At 45.0% G+C, this 24,984-nt stretch overlaps 1 protein-coding gene across 1 annotated transcript in view; it reads left to right on the plus strand.

Annotated features, from left to right (window-relative positions):
• mrvi1 (murine retrovirus integration site 1 homolog) overlaps positions 1-24,984 on the plus strand; it is a 270,208-nt gene that overhangs the window by 142,080 nt on the left and 103,144 nt on the right. The window contains exons 10-12 of the mRNA XM_038806059.1: positions 7,977-8,056; positions 21,577-21,750; positions 24,169-24,246. Coding sequence (XP_038661987.1) covers positions 7,977-8,056; positions 21,577-21,750; positions 24,169-24,246 — 332 coding nt within the window. The remainder of the gene's footprint in view (positions 1-7,976; positions 8,057-21,576; positions 21,751-24,168; positions 24,247-24,984) is intronic.

The raw sequence follows: 24,984 nt of genomic DNA on the forward strand, positions 1-24,984 counted from the left end.
TGGGTTGGCTAACTGTATGTAAAGGTGGATTGTGACCTGAGATAGGTTTTTCTTGTATGGAGATTTAGTGTTTCATTGCCATTGTTAAGCACTGTTTAACTGGTAATTATAAGTTATTTTCTTTATGATGTTTAAGTTATTAATACTTACGTTACTAATAAAATTTGCTTTAATATACCATTTCGGAATTTTTGTGTGGAATCACTCCTAGAGCAAAGTATCCTTTCCTCACATTCTACAAATTAACTAAAATATTGGGGTTTCTGTCCGGTAGCTCAGTCCCTGTTAGGGCCTGGTCTGTAATCCTATCCTAGGGCAGACAATTTGAATCTTGGCAAACACTTTGAAGAGTGTGATGTCATCTATGTTTTCTTTTTTTCTTTATGTATTTTATTACAAACATGTGTAAAAAGAACAGTAACATACTGTTCGCGTGCAAGATGAGGTTGAGTTCGCCCTGCACATTGCCTCACACCACAGACACTAGTATATTTCTCTCCCAACTCCTCCTCCCATTTGCACTTGGTCCTCCCCTGCTCCCCCAACCACCCATATATATCCCCAATCCTACCCTCTCCTGACTCGTCCGGGAGCAGCAGTTGCACCAGTAAGGTATACCCCTGCAACCTGGGAAACGCCATCCACTCCTTCCTTGCGAAGTCCTGCAGCTGCATATATACCTAAATTCACTCCCACTTGGCAATTCTAATAATAATCTTTATTAGTGTCACAAGTAGGCTTATATTAGCACTGCAATGAAGTTACTGTGAAAAGCCCCTAGTCGCCACACTCTGGCGTCTGTTCGGGTACACAGAGGGAGAATTCAGAATGTCCAATACACCTAACAAGCATGTCTTTCGGGACTTGTGGGAGGAAATCGGAGCACCAGGAGGAAACCCACGTAGACACAGGGAGAACACGAAGCATCCACACCGACAGTGACCCAAGACAGGAGTCGAACCCGGGTCCCTGGCGCTGTGAAGCAACAGTGCTAACCACCGTGCTACTGTCCAATCCCGCAAACTGCCCTTCCAGATACAAGTCCCTCACCCCCTCCAGTCCCATCTCTCTCCACTTCCCGTACATCCCATCCATCTCCCTCGTCTTAAACCTATGGTTTCCACACACTGGCATCAACACTGACACCCCCTCCAGTTTAAAGTGCCTCCTCAGCTGATTCCACACCCTGGCCTTTGACTGTACCACCAGGCTCCCCATATACTTCCCCAGAGCGAACACCATGGTTATGAGAGCCATAACCATGGCCCTCAAGCTGAATCCCCCACAGAACTCCTCCTCCATCTTGACCCACTCTGCATACCACCCGCCACCATCACCTCATCTTCGGTGCCCAATAATAGTGTGTCAGGTTAGGAACACCAACCCCCCTTTCTGCTACTGTCATTGATCATCTAAAGGCACTGTGTGCCGGTCCTCCGGATAATGCTCCCCGAGCTGACGGCCACTGCCACTTCCTCCCAGGTGGAACTGGCTGCCCAGTGGCTGACCCTCCGAGCATCCCATTTGCACTTGACCGCATCCAACAATCTGGCCAGGTTGGCATCCCCGAATCGTGGAGCTGGTCTCCTGGGTGGCATGGCTGTGAGCTGTGTGGGGTTTGCTCGGCAGGATCAATTTAACTGCTGCTCCCCTTTGTTGGAAGAGAGCCGGCTGGCGCGGTCCTGGTGAATCAGCTGGCAAGACTATCATTTGTGGCATGAAGCCCATGAGACCTCGTTAAGTGGACGTTTGATTCCGGTGACGGCTTCACTGGATCGAGTGTCGGGAAGTTTCCAGCAGTTCCTGATCGTGACCACATTTTTCCATTAAATCGTGCCCAGTGTCTTTGCTTTCTATTCAGGTAGTTGTTCAGAACTCCTGAAGGCACCCATTATAATCACAACCTTCTTTCACCCAATTTTTAATGATGGTTTTTGTTTGACTCTCCCTGCTCAGTACATTTCGCTACACCCTAGTCACTCATGGATCATATGACACATTTTTCTTTCAGTGATGTTCTGCTGATATGCCTTAAAAGCATGTTGCAACAACACACCACCATATTGCGGGAGCTGCACTGTTGGAAGGGCAGTACTGGGAGAGTGTTGCACTGTTGGAGGGACAGTACTAATGGAGCACTGCACTGCCAGAGGGGCAGTACTGCGGGGGAGTGTTGCATTGGTGGAAGGGTAGTACTGTGGAACCGCTACACCTTCAGAGGGGTAGTACTGGTAGTCAGATGCACTGTTAGAGGTGTCGTCTTTGGGTGAGACATTAAATCGAGGCCCTATCAGACCTCTCATATGACCATAAAACTCCTATCACACTCGGGAACCTTGGGTGAGTGCCATTTGGTACTGGTCCCCAAAAACGGGGACCAGATGGAAAGGCACTTGTGGGAGTCTCCAAGGGGATTGAAGACCCTCGGCTGCATGCGGATTTATGAAGGAGAAATCATGCTTGACAAATCTGTTAAAATTCTTTGAAGATGTAACGAGTACAGTTGACAAGAATTAGCCAGTCGATGTGGTATATTTGAACTTTCAGAAAGCGTTTGACAAAGTCTGGCATAAGAGATTATTTGGGCAGCACAGTAGCACAAGTGGATAGCACTGTGGCTTCACAGCGCCAGGGTCCCAGGTTCGATTCCCTGCTGGGTCACTGTCTGTGCGGAGTCTGCACATTCTCCCCGTGTCTGCGTGGGTTTCCTCCGGGTGCTCCGGTTTCCTCCCTCAGTCCAAAGACGTGCAGGTTAGGTGGATGGGCCATGGCAAATTGCCCTTAGTGACCAAAGAAAATGTTACGAGGGGTTATGGGGTTACGGGGATCGGGTGGAAGTGAGAGCTTCAGTGGGTTGGTGCAGACTCAATGGGCCGAATGGCCTCCTTCTGCACTGTATGTTCTATGGTCTCAGATTAAAGTGCATGGGATTGGGGTAAATGTATTGAGGTGGATAGAAAACTGATTGGCAGAGAGGAAACAAAGAGTAGGAATTAATGGGTCCTTTTCAAATTGGCAGGCAGTAACCAGTGGGATACCACAGGGATCGGTGCTGGGACCCTAGCTGTTCACAATATATATTAATGATTTGGATGAGGGAACAAGAAGTAACATCTCAAAGTTTGCAGATGATACCAAGTTGGGTGGGAGGGTGAACTGTGACGAAGATGCAGAGATCCTGCAGCATGATCTGGACAGGTTGGGCGAGTGGGCAAATCAATGGCAGATGCAGTATAATTTGGATAAGTGTGAGGTTATTCACTTTGGAAGCAAAAACAGGAAGGCAGATTACGACTGAAGGGTAGTAAATTGGGAGAGGAAAGTATGCAGTGGGACCTGGGTGTCCTTGTGCACCAGTCGCTGAAGGTAACATACAGGTGCAGCAGGCGGTAAAGAAGGCAATTGGTATGTTGGCCTTCATTGTGAGAGGTTTCGAGTACAGGAGCAGGGATGTGTTGCTGCAATTATACAGGGCCTTGGTGAGGCCACACCTGGAATATTGTGTGCAGTTTTGGCCTCCTTTTCTGAGGAAGGATGTTCTTGCTCTCGTGGGAGAGCGGTGAAGGTTTACCAGACTGATTTTGGGGATGACGGGACTGTCATATGAGGAGAGATTGGCTAGGTTAGGATTGTACAGGGCAGCGCGGTGGTGCAGTGGTTAGCACTGCTGTCTCACGGCGCCGAGGTCCCAGGTTCGATCCCGGCTCTGGGTCACTCTCCTTGTGGAGTTTGCACAGTCTTCCCGAGTTTGCGTGGGTTTCGCCCCCACAACCCAAATATGTGCAGGGTAGATGAATTGGCCGTGCTAAATTGTCCCTAAATTGGAAAAAATGAATTGGGTACTCTAAATTTATTTTTAAAAAGGTCAGGATTGTTCTCGCTGGAGTTCAAAAGAATGAGGGGGGATCTCATAGATCCTTATAAAATTCTAACAGGACTAGCCAGGGTAGATGCAGGGAAGATGCTCCCAATGGTGGGTGTGTCCAGAACCAGGGGTCACGGCCTGAGGATTCAGGGTAAACCATTTGAGACAGAGATGAGGAGACATTTATTCCCACAAAGAGTGGTGAGCCTGTGGAATTTGGTACCACAGGATGTAGTTGATGCTAAAACATTGAATATATTCAAGAGGCGGCTAGACACAGCACTTGGGGCGAATGGGATCAAATATTATGGGGAGAAGGCAAGATTAGGCTATTGAGTTGGACGATTCGCCGTGATAGTGATAAATGGCAGAGCAGGCTCGAAGAGCCAAAAGGCTCCTCCTGCTCCTATCTTCTATCTATCTATCGATGTATCTCAAGGAAGAGCAGGGGGATTTCCCCCAGTGTCCTGACCAATATCTATCCCTCAATTAATACCGAAAACACATGATGTAGACATTTATTTTGTTACTGTGTGCTTCAGATTGAAAGTGCTCTCAGCTGAGTCACAATGCTGTGGGTTCGAGCCTCTCACTATGGGCACAAGAGCAGACAGCCTAGGTTGACACTGCAGGGCATTACTGATCCAAATTTGGCATTTTCGAACATTGCTCAAGCAAAATGTTGAAGTGGACTAATCCAACAGCAGGGGGTTCTCCTGGCATCCCTCCAACACCGCGCCCCCCCCCCCCCCCCCCCCCCCCCCCCACCACAAACAGATTGACCGGTCATTCATGTTGTTTGCTTTGTGGGAGCTTGCTGTGCACAAAATGACTGCCACATTTCCTATAGTACAACAGTGATTACATTTCAAAAAAATACTTTTGGTGACTGTGATGTGCTTTGTGGTGACCTACGGTCATGAAAGGTGCCAAATGAATCCAAATCGCTGCACTGCTCACTTCCTGAGGTATCTTCAAAAGCCACGTTTTCCTCCTGGTAACAGTTTGCTGCAATTGAGTGGTTTTCTGGGTCACTTCAGGGGCAGTTGAGTCACATTTCCACCAGATTGTGTCAAACACATGTTTCCTTCCTCAAAGGGCACTGTGAGCTAAATTAGGTTTTGACATCTTTCACGGATTCTAGTTTTTAATGTCCAGATTATTTAAAAACTGAATTTGTATTTTCAAGTTGCCGTGATGAGATTTAAAGTTACATTTTCTGGATTTTTGGTCCAATGACACAACCCATCCAAGTATGCTATATATTGATGTAAATTAGAAACAGTTATGGTCCCAGTACAGTGTCCTGTGGAGGGGCCCCATTGGTTCCCACCATTCCTACACAATTCATCGTACAAATACTGAATGTGTTCTTATCCAATCCCAAAGTTTACATGAGATTTCCAATTTCAAGCTCAATTAACAACCTTTCACGCTGGACTAAGTCAAATGTCTTTTGGAAGCCTCTATACACTATTACAAGGGGACATAAATTTAAGGTGAATGGTGGAAGATATAGAGGGGGGGGGGGATGTCAGAGGTAGGTTCTTTACCCAGAGAGTAGTGGGGGCATGGAATGCACTGCCTGTGGAAGTAGTTGAGTCGGAAACATTAGGGACCTTCAAGCGGCTATTGGATAGGTACATGGATTACGGTAGAATGATGGGGTGTAGATTAATTTGTTTTTAATCCAGGACAAAAGTTCGGCACAACATTGTGGGCCGAAGGGCCTGTTCTGTGCTGTATTTTCTATGTTCTTAGATAGCATCAGCTCATTTATTTCCAATTGCATATTGTACTTCGGGGGAGGTGGTGGTTTTGTGGTATTGACACTGGACTAGTAATCCAGAGACCCAGGGTTTAGGTTAGGGTTAGAGACTCTTGGGACCTGGGTTTGAATCTAAGCACATCAGATGGTGAAATTTGAATTTAAGAAATATATGGGATTAAAAGGCCTAATGATGACTGCTAAATGACGTCAATTGTCATAAAAACCCATCTGGTTCACTCATGTCCTTTCCTTTCCTGCCATCCTTACCTGGTCTGACCTACAAGTGCAGATCCAAAGCAATATGGTTGACTCTTTAAGATGTCAGTTCAAGGGCAATTAGGGATGGGCAATAAATGCTTGCCCAGCCAGTGATGTCCACATGAATGAATAAAACTCCAATGAAAAATAAGTAATTAAACAGCAGGCATTCATGGAAGTATCATCTCACACACACGGACAGAAATTCACATTTAAGAACAACAATGTGCTTTTGAGATAATAAGACATCCAAAGACACTTCACAGAATCATTATAAACAACATTTGTTTTAGAAACCGATGTAAGGAGATATTAGCACAGGTGTCCCAAAGCTTGGTCAGAGAGGTAGGTTTTCCTTTGACGAACATCTTGGGCGGGATTCTGTGTCCCACCGCACCAGGTTTCTGGTGCAGCGCGCCCCACCGGCAGCGGGATTCTCTGTCCCACCGCACCAGGTTTCTGGTGCAGCGCGCCCCACCGGCAGCGGGATTCTCTGTCCCGCCAGACGGCCAATGGAGTTTCCCATTGCGGGAGGTGATGAGCTGCAAGTCAGGACACAGGTTGAAGAGTTTTGGATGGTCTCAGGTTTACAGAGGGAAGACTGTGAAGACCTGCCAGGAGTTGAAATAGTCAAGTCCAGAGGTGACGATGACATGGATGAAGGTTTCCATCAGCAAACAACTGAGGCAGGGGTGGAATCAGACGATGATACAGAAGTAGAAATAGGCAGTGAGTAGAAATGTGGTTGAAAGCTCATCTCGGGGTCAAACAGTAAGATTGTGGACAGTCTGGTTCGCCTGACGCAGAGAGGGGTGGTGTTGGTGGCTCAGGAACAGAATTTGTGACAGGGACTGGAGACCCTGGCCGGAATTCTCCCTTTTAAGGACTAAGTCCCCACGCCTGCTGGAAAACGGGCGCGAATCACTCCGGACTTTTTCCTAGAAAGTCTGGGTGATTCTCCATTTTGCAGGGGGCTAGCAGAGTCCTGGCATGCGTCCCGCAGCTCTAGCTGCCGGTGGGGCCCTGCTGTCCAGATCGCGTGGCCGTGCACGTGCGCAGCTCCCTAACTCGGCACGGGTGGCACCGACATGCCCACAATTGCGGGCCTGGCCACTGCTGAGCACCCCCCCCCCCCCCCCCCCCCCCACCCAGAATCAGATTACCCCAGCCCCAACAGGACCGCTACCACGGCCGCGGGTCCCAGCCCCCCCCGCCAGGTGGTACCAGGTGTAAACCACGCCTGTGGGTGTTTGGCCGATCGACTGCGGAGAATCGCCACAGGGGCCTGTTCCAACGGCCCCCAACCAGCACTGTGTCAACCGTGCGCGACTGGCGGGTCCGCAGAAAATCGCAGAAACGCCGTCGCGCCGGATTTCCGGCGTGAATGGCTATTCTCCAACCCCGCGCTGAGAGCGATTCCGGCGCGGAGAGTCGGAGAATCCCGCCCCATGGTTTTAGTCTTCCCAATATTTAACTGGAGGAAATACTCATGCTCGCACTCATGCTCATTCACGCTCACTCAGCCATTCACTCGCCCTCCCCTGGTGTTTATTCCCCCTCCCCTCTATGTTTAGTTTTCCCTCCTCATAGAATCCCTACCTGCAGAAGGAGGCCATTCGTCCCATCGATATGCACAGACACTCCGAAAGAGCACCCTACCTAGGCCCAATACCCGTAACCCCACCTAGCCTTTGGACACTAAAGGGCAATTTAGCATGGCTAATCCACCTAACCTGCTCATTTTTGGACTATGGGAGGAAACCAGAGCATCCGGAGGAAACCCACGGGGAGAACATACAAACTCCGAACTGACAGTCACCTGAGGTTGGAATCGAACCCGGGTCCCTGGCGCTGTGAGGCAGCCATGCTAACCACTGTGCCACCGCACTGTCCCCCCTCCCCAGTGTTTATTACACACCGCTGGTGTTTATCCCCCTCAACCACCACCTCTCCTCTCTGAGCCCCCTTCACAGTGTTTAGATAATCTTTCCTCAGATGGGAAACAGGACCCTATTAAATTGACGTCTGCATGAATTTATTTAGCTTCTAATTGTGTTTGAACTTTTCTTTTGTTCTTTGCAGATCACACAGTCCTATCCAGCGACGGTCGAGCAGAAATTCCAGAACCTCCATGTCCTCAACAAGTTCCCTAACCTCTGTTGGTAAAATATTGTTCAGCACAGAGACCTTTGACTGACTTCACACCATGCTCATTCTCTTCAATTATTAATGTTTCAATTGATTTTTCTATCTTCATTTATCATACTGATGCAGCAGCTGACTCTCTCTTTCTGTCTCTCTCAGTTTTTCTCGCCCTCTGTCTTTCCTCTCTGTCTGTGTCTCTAATGTTTCCCTTCCACTCTGTCTCTTTCAATCTATCTCTGTCACTCTCTGTTTCATTCTCTTTCGCTCTATCTTGGTCTCTCTCTGTTTCTTTCTCTTTCACCTCTGTATCTATCTGACTCTCTGTGTTTCCTTTACTTTCCATCTCGTCTCTCTGACAGTCTAATTCTCTCTGCCTTCCTGTCACTCTGTCTCTCAATTTCATTCTCACTGATTGCCTGTTTTCTATCTATTTTTTGCTATTCACACTTTAACTTATAAATAATATAAATCAGAAGGACATCGATGTTAATCACAACAATTCCTTCAATGATCCTTTGAACGGGACAGACAAATAATAATGGCCGGGATTTAATGGGCGGATGAGGGTCTCACCCACCAGCTGGGTATCAGTTCTCTGAGGGAGGCCTAGAATCAAGTGCCCTCCAGGCACATCTGCCATCAGGCAGAGCTGTCTTGACATGACATACTGGGAAGCCTGAAGTCATTTTCATCAGTCCCTGCCACAAATCCCATTCCAGCTATTAACTCTATTCCACTCCCTCGTTATTGTTGGATGGTAATGTTAATGGAATCCAAGCTCGTTATTGAAGCAAAAACCAGGACACAGAGCAATTCTTCATTGAGAGAGTTTATTGACTTGTTCAGTCTCAGCTCTCCTCCCACACAACCCAGTGTCCCAGCTATCCTCTATTTATACACTCTTTTAACTACCAGTTAAATAAACTCTTAACAACTAAACTAATAAACAAATTAACAGTCCCGAAAGAAGCAATGTAACAAAAAGACAACTTTAAAAGGAAACGTATTAAATTTAAATAATGTTCTTGCGCTGATGACGCACCCTAGCCAGTGCAGAGCCCACTGGTCGCAGAGGCCATCAGCACTCCGGAGGACACTCGGGTGTGAATGTAACTGACAAATAAGGGCAGATCATCTAATAACCCCCTAAAAACAACACTTCCGACAGCACATCACTCTTGGTACTACACTGGAGCATCTGCATTGATTTATGTGATCAAATACTGGAGGCACTTGAACCCATAGCGTTCTGAATTAGAGGCAAGGATGGTATCAGCTGAGTCACAGCCGATTCCTGATTTATATTTTCTGATGTTGTGCTGGGATTTGAACTCATGTTTGCACAACTTTGGTTGAGAACTCTGGACTACTGTACTAGTTCAAGAACATTACCATTATGATACTAAGGTGCCGCGTTCTAGATAACACTAATATTTAAAGTTAATAATGCTGTTTGTTACCTATATCAATGACTTCGATGACAATGTACAAGGCATGACCAGTAAGTTTGCAGATGACATTAAAATAGGTGGTATTGTAGACAGTGAGGAAGGTTATCAAAAATTGCAGCAGGATCTTGATCAGCTGGGAAAGTGGGCTGAGAAATGGCAAATGGTGTCCAAAATTGCCCTTAGTGTTGGGTGGGGTTACTGGGTTGTGGGGATGGGGTGGAGGTGTTGACCTTGGGTAGGGTGCTCTTTACAAGAGCCGGTGCAGACTCGATGGGCCGAATGGCCTCCTTCTGCACTGCAAATTTTATGAATCTATAATACAGATATGTGTGTGGTGTTGCATTTTGGAAAGTCAAATCAAGGTAGGACTTTCGCGGTGAATGGTAGGACCTTAGGGAGTATCGTGGAACAGAGAGACTTTGGAGTTCAGGTGCACGGTTCTGTAAAGGTGGAGTCACAGGTAGATAGGGCAGTGAAGAAGGCTTTTAGCATGCTGGTCTTCATCAGTCAGGGCATTGAGTATGGAAGTTGGGAAGTCATGTTGCAATTGTACTGGACGTTGGTGAGGCTACACTTGGAGTATTGTGTTCAGTTTAGGTTGCCTTCCTATAGGAAAGATGTTATTAAACAGGAGAGAGTGTAGAAGAGATTTACAAGGATGTTGCCAGGACTCAAGGGATTGAGTTATCGGGAGAGATTGGACAGGCTGGGACTTTTTTCTTTGGTGTTTAGGAGACTGAGGGGTAATCTTATAGCGGTGTATAAGATCATGAGAGGCATGGATAGGGTGAATGCACTCAGTCTTTTTTACCAGGGTTAGGAAATCGAGAACTAGAGGGCATAGGTTTAAGTTAAGAGGGGAAAGAATTAATGGGAACCTGAGGAGCAACTTTTTTTACACAGAGGGTGGTACGTATGTGGAATGAGCTGCCGAGGGAAGTGGTTGAGGCAGGGACATTGACAACATTTAAAAGAGACATGGACAGAGACATGGATAGAAAAGGTTTAAAGGGATATGGGCCAAATGGGGTTAGCTTAGATGGGCTTTTTGGTTGACATGGACCAGTTTGGGTCGAAGGGCCTGTCTCCATGCCATAGATTCTATGAATATTGCTGCCTGTTTTTGAACCACAAACATGCCCCCAGAAGACATAAGTGATAACTACTACACTACAGAAATGTTGCTGTCCCCTATTAATAAGTGCTCAAAGATAATTAATACTGTTATGGGCCAGGGTTTAGAGAACCCCAAAGTGTATCATGGAGATCACCTGACCCACAACTTTTACCAGATTGTGGTATGGGGAGCACACGGCCCACTCTACAGGTGTGGTACAGCAGAAATGGAAAAGTATTTTTTAAAGCAAAACAATGTTTATTCTCTGTACTCAAGTTAACCTTTTTAAAACACACAGTGAACTTCTTAGCAACCATTAATTCAAACACAACCCCCAAAGAATACAACAGTAAGTAATCCTTAATAAATTCCCAAACAACATCCAGAAGACAAAAGACCCTTTTAACACAGAGATCAGGTTTAAATTCTCTAATGAGAGCAGTTATCCCTTTGAAATCACCCAAATGAACACTCTTTAGCTTGTAGAGAGATCCATGCACATCTGCTGGCTTTCACTGCAGCTCTTCTCTCTGAAAATGAAAGTAAAAAACTCACTCTGTAGCAGCCTGCTCAAAAACGAAAATAAAGCAGACAGACAGCCCAGCTCCACCCACTCTCTGACATCACTGCAGTAATAAACACCCATTTGTTAATGGTACACCCACTATAGTTATTCTAAAAAAACACCCATTTCTGAAAGTTACTCTCACATGACAACTCCCCCCAAGGGAAACCATCAACTTCAAGATGGCTTCATTTTTCACCTTTTCTCTAGCCTTTAAGACATGCACACAGTAAATATACATTTTTGTTTCAAAAAACAACACACGCAAACAGGTATAATAATAATATAGTCCATTTTTGTTCTTTTTCCTCCAACTGGAATCCTTCTCGATTGACAGTTTCTTTGAACAAGAAGGTCTCTGCATGATCCGTCCATTTCTCTACGCCTCAGCATTTCTCTTTAAAGTCAGTTACTTTAGTTCAATCTGATCACAGAGTCCCTTGTAATTCTCCAACACAGGAGCATTGGTTATTACAGCTTTCAGGCAGTCAAAGGCCTGTTGAAACTCCGCTGTCCACTGAAATTTTCGATGTTTCTTCAGCAAGTCCATCAATGGAGCAACCAGGCGACAAAAATGTTTTACAAATGTTCGATCAAATCCACTCATGCCAAGAAATCGCATTATTTCCCTTCATGTCGAGGGTATTGAAAACTCCTCAATAACTGTTGTCTTCACATCCCGTGTCACCATTAGACACTATCTGTTTGTATGGCCAAGGAAAGTGACTTGGGCTTTTCCAAATTCACTTTTGGCTAGGTTTACCACCAACCCACCTCCTGAAGTCGATCGAATAACTCCATCAGATGTTTTAAATGTTCTTTCCATGTCTGGCTGAAAATTACCAGATCATCGATGTATACCGCACAATTCGGTAATCCTGAACCAACTTTGTTAGTTAACCGTTGAAATGTGGCTGGGGCATTTTTCATGCCAAATGGCATAAATTTGAATTGGTATATACCATCTGGAGTCACAAAAGCTGAAATCTCCTTCGCCCTTTTGGATAAAGGTACCTGCCAGTAACCTTTAAGTAAGTCTAGTTTGGAAATAAAAGCTGATTGTCCTACTTTCTCAATGCAATCCTCCAAACGTGGGATAGGATAAGAGTCCATTCCTGTAACTGCATTAACCTTTCTATAGTCCACACACAACCATTGGGTACTGTCTGGTTTAGGTACCATCACTATGGGTGAGCTCCATTGGCTGCAACCCACTTCAATTATGCCATTTGTAAGCATACTGTCAATCTCTGTTAACCTGTGCCAATTTTAAAGGGTTATGTCTGTATGGATGTTGTTTAATTGGAACAGCATTTCCCACATCTACATCATGTATAGCCATTTTAGTACTTCCCAATTTATCTCCACAAACTTGCCCACGTGATATTAATAACTCTTTCAGGTCAGTCCGTTTTTCCTCTGGAAGGTAACTCGACAATTTATCCCAATTTTTAAGAACATCCTCATTTTTCAATTTAATTTGAGGCATGTCAAATTCACAGTCATCTGGATTTGGTTCATCATTTTGAGTTAGAATCATTAAAACCTCCCTTTTCTCTCCTTCCCTTTCAAAGTACCTTTTAAGCATATTCACATGACACACGCGGTGAGTTTTCCTTCTATCTGGCGTTCTTACCACATAATTCATCTCACTTAATTTTGTTTCAATTTGATAAGGTCCACAAAACCTTGCTTTTAAAGGTTCACCTACCACTGGTAACAATACTAAAACTTTATCTTCACTGGCAAAACTATGAACTTTGAATTTCTTGTCCGGTACCTGTTTAATCACATTTTGTGCAACTTTTAAACGTTGTCTAGCCAATTCCCCTGCTCTATTTAATCGTTCCCTAAAATTTGACACTTAATCCAATAATGTAATTTACGATTTCTCACTCACCAATTTTTCCTGAATCAATTTAAGTCCTCTTACCTCATAACCAAAAATTAGTTCAAAAGGACTGAATTTGGTTGACTTTGGTGCATCCCTAATTGCAAACAGTACGAATGGAATTCCTTTATCCCAATCCTCTGGATAATCGTGACCATAAGCCCTCAATATTGTCTTTAATGTCTGATGCCACCTTTCTAACGCTCCCTGCGATTCTGGATGGTACACAGTTGATTTAAATTGTTTTATTCCTAAGCTATCCATAACTTCTTTGAATAACCTTTGAGGTAAAATTTGATTCTTGATCCGATTGTATTTCTGTGGGTAGTCCATATCTACTAAAGAATTCAAGTAACTCCTCCACAATCTTTTTAGCTGCAATATTACGTACTGGAACAGCCACTGGAAACCTAGTAGACACATCCATTATCATCAAAAGATATTGATTCCCACTTTTTGTTTTAGGAAGCGGTCGTAAGAAATCAATTAGGACCCTTGTAAAAGGTTCCTCAAATGCTGGAAGGGCGCTGGTTTTATCACTGCTTGAGGTTTCCCTATCACTTGACATGTGTGACATGATTGACAAAATTTAACTACATCTTTATGTAGTACAGGCCAATAAAAATGTTTTTGTATTTTAGCTTGAGTTTTCCTTATTCCCAAATGACCTCCCACTGGTACATCATTTATTCTACCGGCAATACCACTTGATGAACTTCTGCCCACTTTTCATCCACCTGCATATGTAAAGGTCTCCATTTGCTCATCAAGACATCACTTTTACGGTAATAACACTCTGGTATACACTCAGATTCCTCTTCTGTATATGCTTTCTGATACATCCGTTTTATTTCTATATCTTTCTGTTGTAACTCCGCCAATTTTCCTGAACTAAAAATATCCGCCTCATCCTCCAGCTGTTCTTGTTCTTTTTCAACCATCTGATCAAAAATCGTTCCTGATAATTGCACTTCAACTTCATCTTTACTCTTTGATTTCTCCTCTTGACTTAACCTGTGACCGTACAACCTTGTTACTACACAATCCGGAAAAATCCCAGGACATTCATTCTGCAACACTTCAGTTGTCTGATTTTCCACTGGCTTATCAACCATAGTAGGCATCACTCCCACCTGCGATCCAGCTATATGTATTCCTGGACAAGATAGTTTCTCTATTAATCCTACTAGCACTTCACTCTTCACTGGACTTTCTAACCTTACCTTATATAATGGAACACTACTCCCCTCACCCTGAATTCCACATATTACCACCTTTTCTGGCAATATTCTTCCCAAACTACGTAACTCCTCATCTTTTACCATTAAAGATTGACTAGCTCCTGTATCTCTTAAAATTGTGACTTCTTTACCTGCTCCTCCACACATGAGTAAACTTTACCCACACAAGTAAATTCTTTAAAGACATCTGGCACCTTCTTATCAATCACCTCTTGATCAGGCTGTACAATCTTTTGCTCCTCGTTCGCTTCACTTGGGCTTTCCTTTACCACTTTAACAAACCCCACTGTCTTATCCTGTTTTACCACATCAGCCTTCCCAGTGCTTTTCTTCAACCATCAACACTGTGACTTTATATGGCCTAGTTTATTACAGTGAAAATATTTGAAACTTTTCATTTCTTTTCCATTCTCCTGGATTTATTCTTGAATCTGAGATACACTCGAAATGAAATGAAATGAAAATCGCTTATTGTCACGAGTAGGCTTCAATGAAGTTACTGTGAAAAGCCCCTAGTCGCCACATTCCAGCGCCTGTCCGGGGAGGCTGGTACGGGAATCGAACCGTGCTGCTGGCCTGCTTGGTCTGCTTTAAAAGCCAGCGATTTAGCCTGGTGAGCTAAACCAGCCCCTCTCCTCTCCTCCCCACTCTCCTCATTATCTCCCATCAGATCACCTTTGCCTTTACCACTTGAGTATTCACAGGCTGAAACTGATGTCGGAAACCAAGCTTTGATTTATGAACTAATTCATAATCATCTTCCATTTCTGCTGCTAACCTCGCAGTTTTAACCCTCTGCTCTTCCACATGAGTTCTCACTACATTAGAAATTGAATTTTTAAACTCCTCCAAAAGTATAATTTCTCTGAGAGCTTCATACGTTTGGTCCATTTTCAAAGCCCTCATCCACCTATCAAAATTACTCTGTTTGAGCCTTTCAAACTCCATGTATGTTTGACCAAATTCTTTCCTTAAATTTCTAAACCTTTGTCTGTAGGCTTCAGGCACTAGTTCCTTCTCACTATCCTCATCACTATCATTCCAACTGTACGTTTCCCTTTATGGCTGCCAATTTTAACTGACTGTCATGTTTCATGGCCATTTACTGAAGTTCAAACTCTCTCTCTTTATCTTTTTCCCTGATCTGTATCTCCCTTTCTCTTTCTTTTTGTTCTGTTAGGGCTATTCTTTCTTTTCTCCTTTCTTTCTCCTTTTCTTTGTCCTCTCTATCTCTCTCTCTTTCTTTTTCCTCTCTCTCTCTTTTGTGTTCAAGTTGCTTTAATTCTTTCTCATGTTCCATTTATTTAATTTGTAACTGAATTTTTGCCATTTCCAATGAGTCAAACTGTATCTCAGGCAACTTTAAATGCTTGGCCACTGCCATAATTACCTAATCTTTTCGCATTTTGTCAGGTAAAGTTAACTGCGATGTTTTTGCCAAATCGAACAGTCTGCTTTTAGTCTCTGTCCATAAGGTACTGCGTGTGACAGTCTCCACCCCCAAAAACTTCAGAGCCTCTGAAAGAGCCATTGTCCACAATACACTCCTCACTTAAACTGGAATACCACACCTGAAAATCAACCACAATATGCTCACCCCTCACTGTCTTTAAGTTCACTAAGCCAATCCAATAGATAGACTTTTATCCTGGACGTGCCCCCAATTTGTTATGGGCCAGGGTTTAGAGAACCCTAAAGTGGAGTTCACCTGACACACAACTTTTAATAGATTGTGGTCTGAGGATCACATGGCCCACTCTACAGGTGTGGTACAGCAGAAATTGAAAAGTATTTTTTAAAGCAAAACAATGTTTATTCTATGAACTCAAGTTGACCTTTTTAAAACATACAGTGAACATCTTAGCAACCATCAATTCAAATACAACCCCAAAGAATACAAAAGTAATCCTTAATAAATTCCCAAACAACATCCCGAAGACAAAAGTTCCTTTTAACACAGAGATCAGGTTTAAATTCTCTAATGAAAGCAGTTATCCCTTTGAGATTATCCAAATAAACACTATTTAGCTTGTAGAGAGATCTCTGCACATCTGCTGGCTTTCACTGCAGGTCTTCTCTCTGAAAACAAAACTAAAACCTCATTCTGCAGCAGCCTGCTCAAAAACAAAACTAAAACAGACAGACAGCCCAGTTCCATCCACTCTCTGACATCACTGCAGTGATAAACATCCATTTCATAAAGGTACACCCACTACAGTTATTCTATAAAAACTGGGTATCATCCTTTATATCCTGTAATTTCTACTCTGACTAGCACGGGGCACCGGTAGTAATCCTGCGATCACTAACTTTGAGGTCCCATTTCTTAAAGGTACTCTCACATGACAATACTCATCACCTGTTTCTCTTTAACAATGTGGTTGGCATGACATTAACAAACCTTAATAATGCAATTGACAAGAGATTAACAGCTGAACCAGATTGTTCACAACCTTGGTGTTGTATTTGACCCCAAGATGAGCTTCAATCAAACATCAGGATGTCTCGAAGCGGGTATAGGACATTCTGGAGGGGGAGGGTGAACAGCCAGTGGTCGTGGTACACATCGGTACAAACGACATAGGTAAAAAAAGGGATGAGGTCCTAAAAGCAGAATACAAAGAATTAGGAAGGAAATTAAGAAATGGGACCTCAAAGTTAGTGATCTCAGGATTACTACCGGTGCCCCGTGCTAGTCAGAGTAGAAATTACAGGATATAAAGGATGATACCCGGCTGAAGGGATGGTGTCGGGGGAGGGTTTCAGATTCCTGGGGCATTGGGACCGGTTCTGGGGGAGGTGGGACCTAGATAAACTGGACGGGTTACACCTGGGCAGGACTGGGACTGATGTCCTAGGGGTGCTATTTGCTGGAGCAGTTGGGGAGGGTTTAAACTAATATGCCAGTGGGATGGGAACCTATGCAAGGAGTCAGAGAAAGAGGGAACAAGGACAAAAGCAAAAGGTAGAAAAGTGAATGGTGGCGAAACCAAGGGCAAAATTCAAACAGGGCAATAGAGTAAAATATTGGGAGCAAGACAAACATTGTGAAAAAGACAAACTGAAAGGCTCTGTGCTTTAATTCACAGAGCATTTGCAATAAAGTGGATGAACTAATCGCGCAGACAGATATAAATGGTTATGACATAATTGGGATTATGGAGACATGGCTGCAGGGTGAACAGGGATGGAAACTGAATATCCCAGGGTTTTCAGTATTTAGGAAGGACAGACATAAGAGAACAGTTTGTGGCGTGACACTGCTGGTTAAAGAGGAAATTAATAAAGTAGTGAGAAAGAATATCAGCTCTGACATTGTGGAATTTGTATGGGTAGAGGTGAGAAATACCAAGGGACAAAAAACATTAGTGGGTGTCATATATAGACCCCCAAACTGCAGTGGTGAGGTTGGGAATGGCATTCAACAAGAAATTAGAGATGCATGTCACAAGGGAATATTGGTGATTATGAGTGATTTTAAACTTATAGATTGGGCAAATCAAATTAGCCACATGCCGTAGAGGATGAATTCCTGGCGTGCATATGGGATAGTTTTCTTGACCAATATGTGGAGGAATCAACTAGAGAGCAGTCCATCTTAGACTGGGTACTGTGTAATGAGAAGGGAGTCATTGCCACTCTGACTGTACGAGACCCTTTGGGGATGAGTGACCATAACATGATCGAATTTTTTATCAAGATGGAAAGTGAAGTAGTTGATTCGGAGACTCAGGTGCTGAATCTTAATAAAGGGAACGATGAAGATATGAGGCGTGAGTTGGCCTTGATGGATTGGGAAGAGTTACTTAAAGGGATGACAATGGATGGACAATGGCAAACATTCAAGGAACGCATGGGGGAACTACAGCAACTGTTCATTCCTGTCTGGCACAAAAGCAAAGGGGGTAAGAGGGCCAATCCATGTCTTACAAAGGAAATTAGAAATAGTATCCGATACAATGAGGGGAGGCAGTGGTGTAGTGGTATTATCGCTGAACTAATAACCCAAAGTCATGATCCGGAAACCCGGGTTCAAATCCCGCCATGGCAGATGGTGAAATTTGAATTAAATAAAAATAGTCTGATGACCATGAAACTATTATTGCGGCCTCACGGTAGCATGGTGGTTAGCATCAATGCTTCACAGCTCCAGGGTCCCAGGTTCGATTCCCAGCTGGGTCACTGTCTGTGTGGAGTCTGCACGTCCTCCCCGTGTGTGCGTGGGTTTCCTCCGGTTTCCTCCCACAGTCCAAAGATGTGCGGGTTAGGTGGATTGGCCATGCTAAATTGCCCGTAGTGTAAGGTTAATGGGGGGGATTGTTGGGTTACGGGTATATGGGTTACGTGGGTTTAAGTAGGGTGATCATTGCTCGGCACAACATCGAGGGCCGAAGGGCCTGTTCTGTGCTGTACTGTTCTATGTTCTATGTTCTACAAGGAAGAAGCATACAGATTGGCCAAGAAAAATAATATGTCTGAGGATTGGGAGCAGTTTAGAATTCAGCAAAGAAGGACGAAGGGATTGATTAAGAAGGGGAAAGTACAGTACGAAAGGAAACTTGCAGGGACCATAAAGACTGACACTAAAAGTTTCTATAGTTATGCAAAGAGAAAGAGGTTGGTAAAGAGAAATGTAGGCCCCCTACAGACAGAAACAGGGGAATGTATAATAAGGGACAAAGAAATGGCTGACCAATTGAAAACATACCTTGGTTCTGTCTTCGCAAAACAGGACACAAATCAGATACCAGAAATGTTGGAGAATGAAAGGTTTAGTGAGAGGGAAGAACTGAGGGAGATCGACATTAGTAGAGAAATGGTACTGGGAAAGTTGATGGGTTTGAAGGTGGATAAATCCCCAGGGCCTGAGAAGCTGCATCTCAGAGTGCTTAAGGAGGTGGCTCTGGAAATAGTGGATGCATTGGTGGTCATCTTCCAGGATTCTATAGACTCTGGAACTGTCCCTGCAGATTGGAGGATAGCTCATGTCACTCCAATATTCAAAAACGGAGGGAGAGAGAAAGCAGGGAATTATAGACCAGTAAGCCTAACAATGGTAGTGGAGAAAATGCTTGAATCCATTATCAAGGATTTATAGCGGAACATTTAGAAAGCAGTGGCAGGATCAGTCAGAGTCAGCATAGATTTATGAAGGGAAATTCATGCTTGACAAATCTGTTGGAATTCTTTGAAGATGTAACCAGTACAGTTGACAAGGGGGAGCTAGTCGATGTGGTATATTTTGACTTTCAGAAGGCATTTGACAAAGTCCCGCATAAGAGATTATTGTGCAAAATTAAAGCACATGGGATTGGGGGAAATATATTGAAGTGGATAGAAAACTGGTTGTCAAAGAGGAAACAAAGAGTAGGAATTAATGGGTCCTTTTCAAATTGGAAGTAACTAGTGGGGTACCACAGGGATCGGTGCTGGGACCCCAGCTATTCACAATATATATTAATGATTTGGATGAGGGAACAAAATGTAACATCTCAAAGTTTGCAGATGACACCAAGTTAGGTGGGAGGGTGAATTGTGACGAGGATGCAGGGATCCTACAGCATGATCTGGACAGGTTGGGCGAGTGGGCAAACCAATGGCAGATGTAGTAGAATTTGGATAAGTGAATATGAATATGAATATCGCTTATTGTCACGAGTAGGCTTCAAATGAAGTTACTGTGAAAAGCCCCTATTCGCCACATTCCGGCGCCTGTTCGGGAGGCTGTTACGGGAATCAAACCGTGCTGCTGGCTTGCCTTGGTCTGCTTTCAAAGCCAGCGATTTAGCCCAGTGAGCTAAACAGCCCCTGTGAGGTTATTCATTTTGGAAGCAAAAACAGAAAGGCAAATTACTACCTGAATGGTTGAAAATTGGGAGGGGGAGTGTGCAGCAGGACCTGGGTGTCCTTGTGCACCATTCGCTGAAGGTAAGCATGCACATGCAGCAGGCGGTAAAGAAGGCTGATGGTATGTTGTCCTTTATTGCGAGAGGTTTCGAGTATAGAAGCAGGGATGTGTTGCTGCAATTGTACAGGGCCTTGGAGAGGCCACACTTGGAGTATTGTGCGCAGTTTTGGCCTCCTTCCCTGAGGAAGGATGTTCTTGCTCTCGATGGACGGTAGCGAAGGTTTACCAGACTGATTCCAGGGATGGCGGGAGAGATTGACTAGGTTGGGATTGTTCTCGCTGGAGTTCAGAAGAATGAGGGGGGTCTCATAGAGACTTATAAAATTCTAACAGGACTAGACAGGGTAGATGCAGGGAAGATGTTACCAATGATGGGTGTGTCCAGAACCAGGGGTCACAGTCTGAGGATTCAGGGTAAACCATTTCAGACAGAGATAAAGAGACATTTCTTCACACAAAGAGTGGTGAGCCTGTGGAATTCATTGCCACAGGAAGTAGTTGATGCTAAAACTTTGAATATATTCAAGAGTTGTCTATATTGGGGCGAATGGGATCAAAGGCTATGGGGAGAAAGCAGCATTAGGCTATTGAGTTGGATGATCAGCCATGATCATGATGAATGGTGAAGCAGGCTCAAAGGGCCAAAAGGTCTCTTCTTGCTCCTATCTTCTATGTATGTATCAATATTACCACTAATACTTCCCATTTCCACCTGCATAACAGTACCGACTCCACCCCCGTCTGAGCTTATCTGCTGCTGAAACCCTCATTCCTGCCATTGCTACCTCGAGACTCGATTATTTTAATACATTCCTGGCTGACCACCCACATTCTGCCCTCTGTAATCTTGAAGGCATCCAAACGTCTGGCGCCCATTATTTAACTTGCAGCAAATCCCATTCACCAATCGCCCCTGTTCTCGCTGACCAACATTGGCTCCCGTGCAAGCAATGCCTCGATTTTAAAAGCCTCGTCCTTGTTTTCAAATCCCTCCATAGCCTTGCCCCATCCTATCTCTGTAACATCCTCCAGCCACACAACCCTCCGCGGCATCTGCACTCTTCGAATTCAGACCGCTTGAGCATTCAGATTTTCAACTCTTCACCACTGGTGGCTGTGCTTTCTGTTGGCCCAGCTCTAAGTCTGGAATTCCCTCCGAAACCTCTCTAACTCTCTATCTAACTTTCCTTATTGAAGCACTCATTAAACCTCTTTGACCAAGCCTTGTGTCGCTCAATGGGTAATTTTGTTTTATAATACTTCTGTGAAGCACCTTGGAAAGTTTTATTATGTTAAACGTACAATATAAATACACGTTGATGTTGATTGAGGTTGAATTACTGATTGACGCTTCTGACTGTTAGATGGTGATGGCCGTGTTTATGATCTGATCAATGACGAGTTACCAGATGTGCAGCTTTCAGACGAAGATAAGAAGAAAAACGCCGAACTATTGGAGGAAGCAAAGAAGATCAGTGAGAGGTTTCTCACACGTCGATGCCGCCGTTCCAGATCCAGCCCTACTGATTCTCCGCCAGGTAAACCAAGCTTTTCATAGCTGCTGGAAATCACTTTTACTGTCCTGTTCAGGTGGCCGCAGTCTCCTTCTACACTGCCGCGTCAGACACCCCTAGCACCGGTTAGAATCAAAGTAAAGCTCCCTCTAGACTATCCCCATCAAAGAGTCCCAGGGTAGGTACCAGCCAGCATTAGTACAGTGTAAAATTACATCTATATTGTCCCATCAAACACCCAGGGACAATACATTGGGCGTTAAGTAGTCGAATGTCAAAGTATGAAGGTTGTGAACTGAAGGAAGTCACTGAGATGTGGATAGGGGTTTTGAAACCCATTCCTGGTGAGCCAGGGAGTCAGTGATGTCAGGAGTTTTGAGCAGGTGCAGTCACTGCAGAGGATCACTGAATGAGTTCCATCTATGAAAGTTGGCAGTATGGAGACCGGGCTGTGAGGGCACAGAAAGTGAGCAAAAATGTGAACTGTGTCTCAGTGAGTTGGACTCTCACCCTCGGAAGCTTGTGGGTTCAAGTCTTATTCCAGAGCTTGCAGCACAAAAATTGAAGCTAACAATGGATAGCACGGTAGCACAAATGGATAGCACTGTGGCTTCACAGCGCCAGGGTCCCAGGTTCGATTCCCCGCTAGGTCACTGTCTGTGCGGAGTCTGCATGTTCTCCCCGTGTCTGCGTGGGTTTCCTCCGTGTGCTCCGGTTTCCTTCCACAGTCCAAAGACGTGCAGGTTAGGTGGATTGGCCATGCCAAATTGCCCTTAGTGTCCAAAAAGGTTGGGGGCAATTCTCCCAAATGGAGTCCAAGTGTTTGCACCGTCGTGAACGGCGTCGCGTTTCACAATGGTGCAAACCGGGCCCGGGTACGACCTATTCTGTCCCCCACAGGGGGCCAGCAGGGCGCTGGAGCGGTTCACGCCGCTCCAACCTCCTTTCCCGGCACCAAATGGGCGCCGCACCAACCCGCGCATGCGCAATTGGATTACGCCAACCTGCGCATGCGCGGGTGACTTCTTTAGCGTGCCAGCCCCGACTCAACATGGCGTCGGTGTTCAGGGGCCGGCTACGCAGGAAAATAGGCCCGGGGAAGAGAGGCCGTCCCGCCGATCGCGGGCCAGACCCCATCGGAAGCACAATCCCCCCCCCCCCCCCCCCCCCCCCCCCCCCCACACACAGGCCACCCTCCAACCATTCGCGCAGAGTTCCCACCGGCAGCGACCAGGGGTGAACAGCGGTGGCGGGACTCTTGATGTATCCGCGCGGCCGTTCGCCCCATCCGGGCCGGAGATGCCGATTCCAGCAGCCGGCGCCGCGCCAAACGCACCGGCGCAAATGACACCGATTCTCCGCACCTCGGAGAATCGCGCGCCAGTGTCGGGACGTCGTGGCGCGGTTGCGCCGATTCTCCAGCCCAGCGCAGGGGTCGGAGAATCGCCCCCGTTAGGAGGGGTTATTGGGCTACAGGGATAGGGTGGAAGTGAGGGCTTAATGTGGGTCGGTGCAGACTCAATGGGCCGAATGGCCTCCTTCTGCACTGTATGGTCTTTGTAATACTCCCAAGTGCAGTACTAGGGGAGTGCTGCACTATTGCAGGGGCCATTTTTGGAATGTGATATAAAAACAAGATCCTGCCTGTCATTTCCGGACATAAAAGATCTCACCACATTGTTTTGAGAAGAGCTAGAGAGTTCTCCCTTGTGTCCTGGTACATTTTAACCCTCAACCAACATCTAATGCAGGTTAAATACGACAGGAAATGCTGGAAATACTCAGAAGGTCAGCCACCATTGGTGTAGCAAGAGTTAACATTATCATTTCATGTCAATGACGTTTCTATCAGAACCTAAAACAGCCTATTTGGTCAAGTGTGTTGCTGTTTGTGGGATCTTGCTGTGTACGAATTGACCGCAGCATTTCCTACTCCTGCAATTCTGAAGTCCTTTATTGTCTGTAAAGTGCTCTGGGACATCCTGAGATTGTGCAAGGTGCTCTAGAAATATATGTCTTTCTCGGACAGATGGAACAGAGTCGCAGCAGCATTGAATGGGGAGTGAACATTTGAACATTAACAAGAAGTTGGAAAATATGTCAATAATTAACTTGCAATATTCCCACTGATGTCTCTCCAGTGTTGAAACCGGAGGAAGAGGAGGAGCCCCATAAACCTGCTTCGCCATTCAATCAGATTATGGCTGATCTGTATCTCTACACCAAATTACTTGGCCTCAATAAAAGACAAAATTGTTTGACAGTAGAAAGGGGTTAATCACAAACACAGTAAGATCTGCAGTTCCTACTAACCAGTTGCAGATGCTCCCTTTAGATGTCTAAGTGTTAGTAAATACCTGTTTCTGATTTCTGCAGTCTATCCTTGTCTTAGTTTTGCCCATGGCATTTCTGCATGATGTTTTTCCTTTTTATTCATTGCAGCACTCACTCCATCACGGACTCCAATAGCTTCCCCGAGTCCCTCCAGAAGTAACTCTGTGACCATTCAGCCGCAGATTGGTAGGTGTGCAGTGTCACTGTGTGTGTTACAGGAACAGCACTATGTATACTGACAGGTTTCCAGACGTCTCATTTCTGTTTATATTTTCCCACCCCCTTCGCAGAATCATTGAAAGTTACAACTAAGAAAGAGACCAAGTCCATTCCCTCCAACAAGGAGCTATCCAGTCTAATTCCATTTTCAAGTCCTTGGTCCACATCTCCCTCTTCAACGACTCATTCTCCAACATTGGGCATCTCCATTCAAATTGTTTTTTATTTGTTCATGGGATATGGCTGTTGCTAACTAGGCTAGCATTATTGCTCATCACTAATTGTCCCTGAGAATGTGTCGGTGCACTTCCAAACTTCTAACCTCTACCACCAAGAAGAAAAGGGCAGCAAACACCACTACCTGCAAGTTCCCTTCAAATCAGACACCATCCTGACATGGAACTACCATTCCCTCACTGTTGCTGGGTCAAAATCCAGGAACTCGCTCCCTATCTGTTTCAAGTATAAAGACAATAGCCTTCATTGGTGTGTTCTCAGTGAGAGGTCTTTTTTGAACTGATCTTTAGATGACAGAGGCATCCTCATGGCATAGTCACATGACTGTGGAAAGGCAGAGGTGTCAATGAGACTGGTTATGGTTCAAAACCCAAACATGTCTTTCTTCTTCTCAAAATGATAAACACAAAAATCCCCTTTTCCCAGTGAACAAAAGACACATTTGCATGCATGGCCCTGTGTGATTGT

Source organism: Scyliorhinus canicula, chromosome 9 (assembly GCF_902713615.1).
Source record: "Scyliorhinus canicula chromosome 9, sScyCan1.1, whole genome shotgun sequence".
NCBI lineage: Eukaryota > Metazoa > Chordata > Chondrichthyes > Carcharhiniformes > Scyliorhinidae > Scyliorhinus > Scyliorhinus canicula.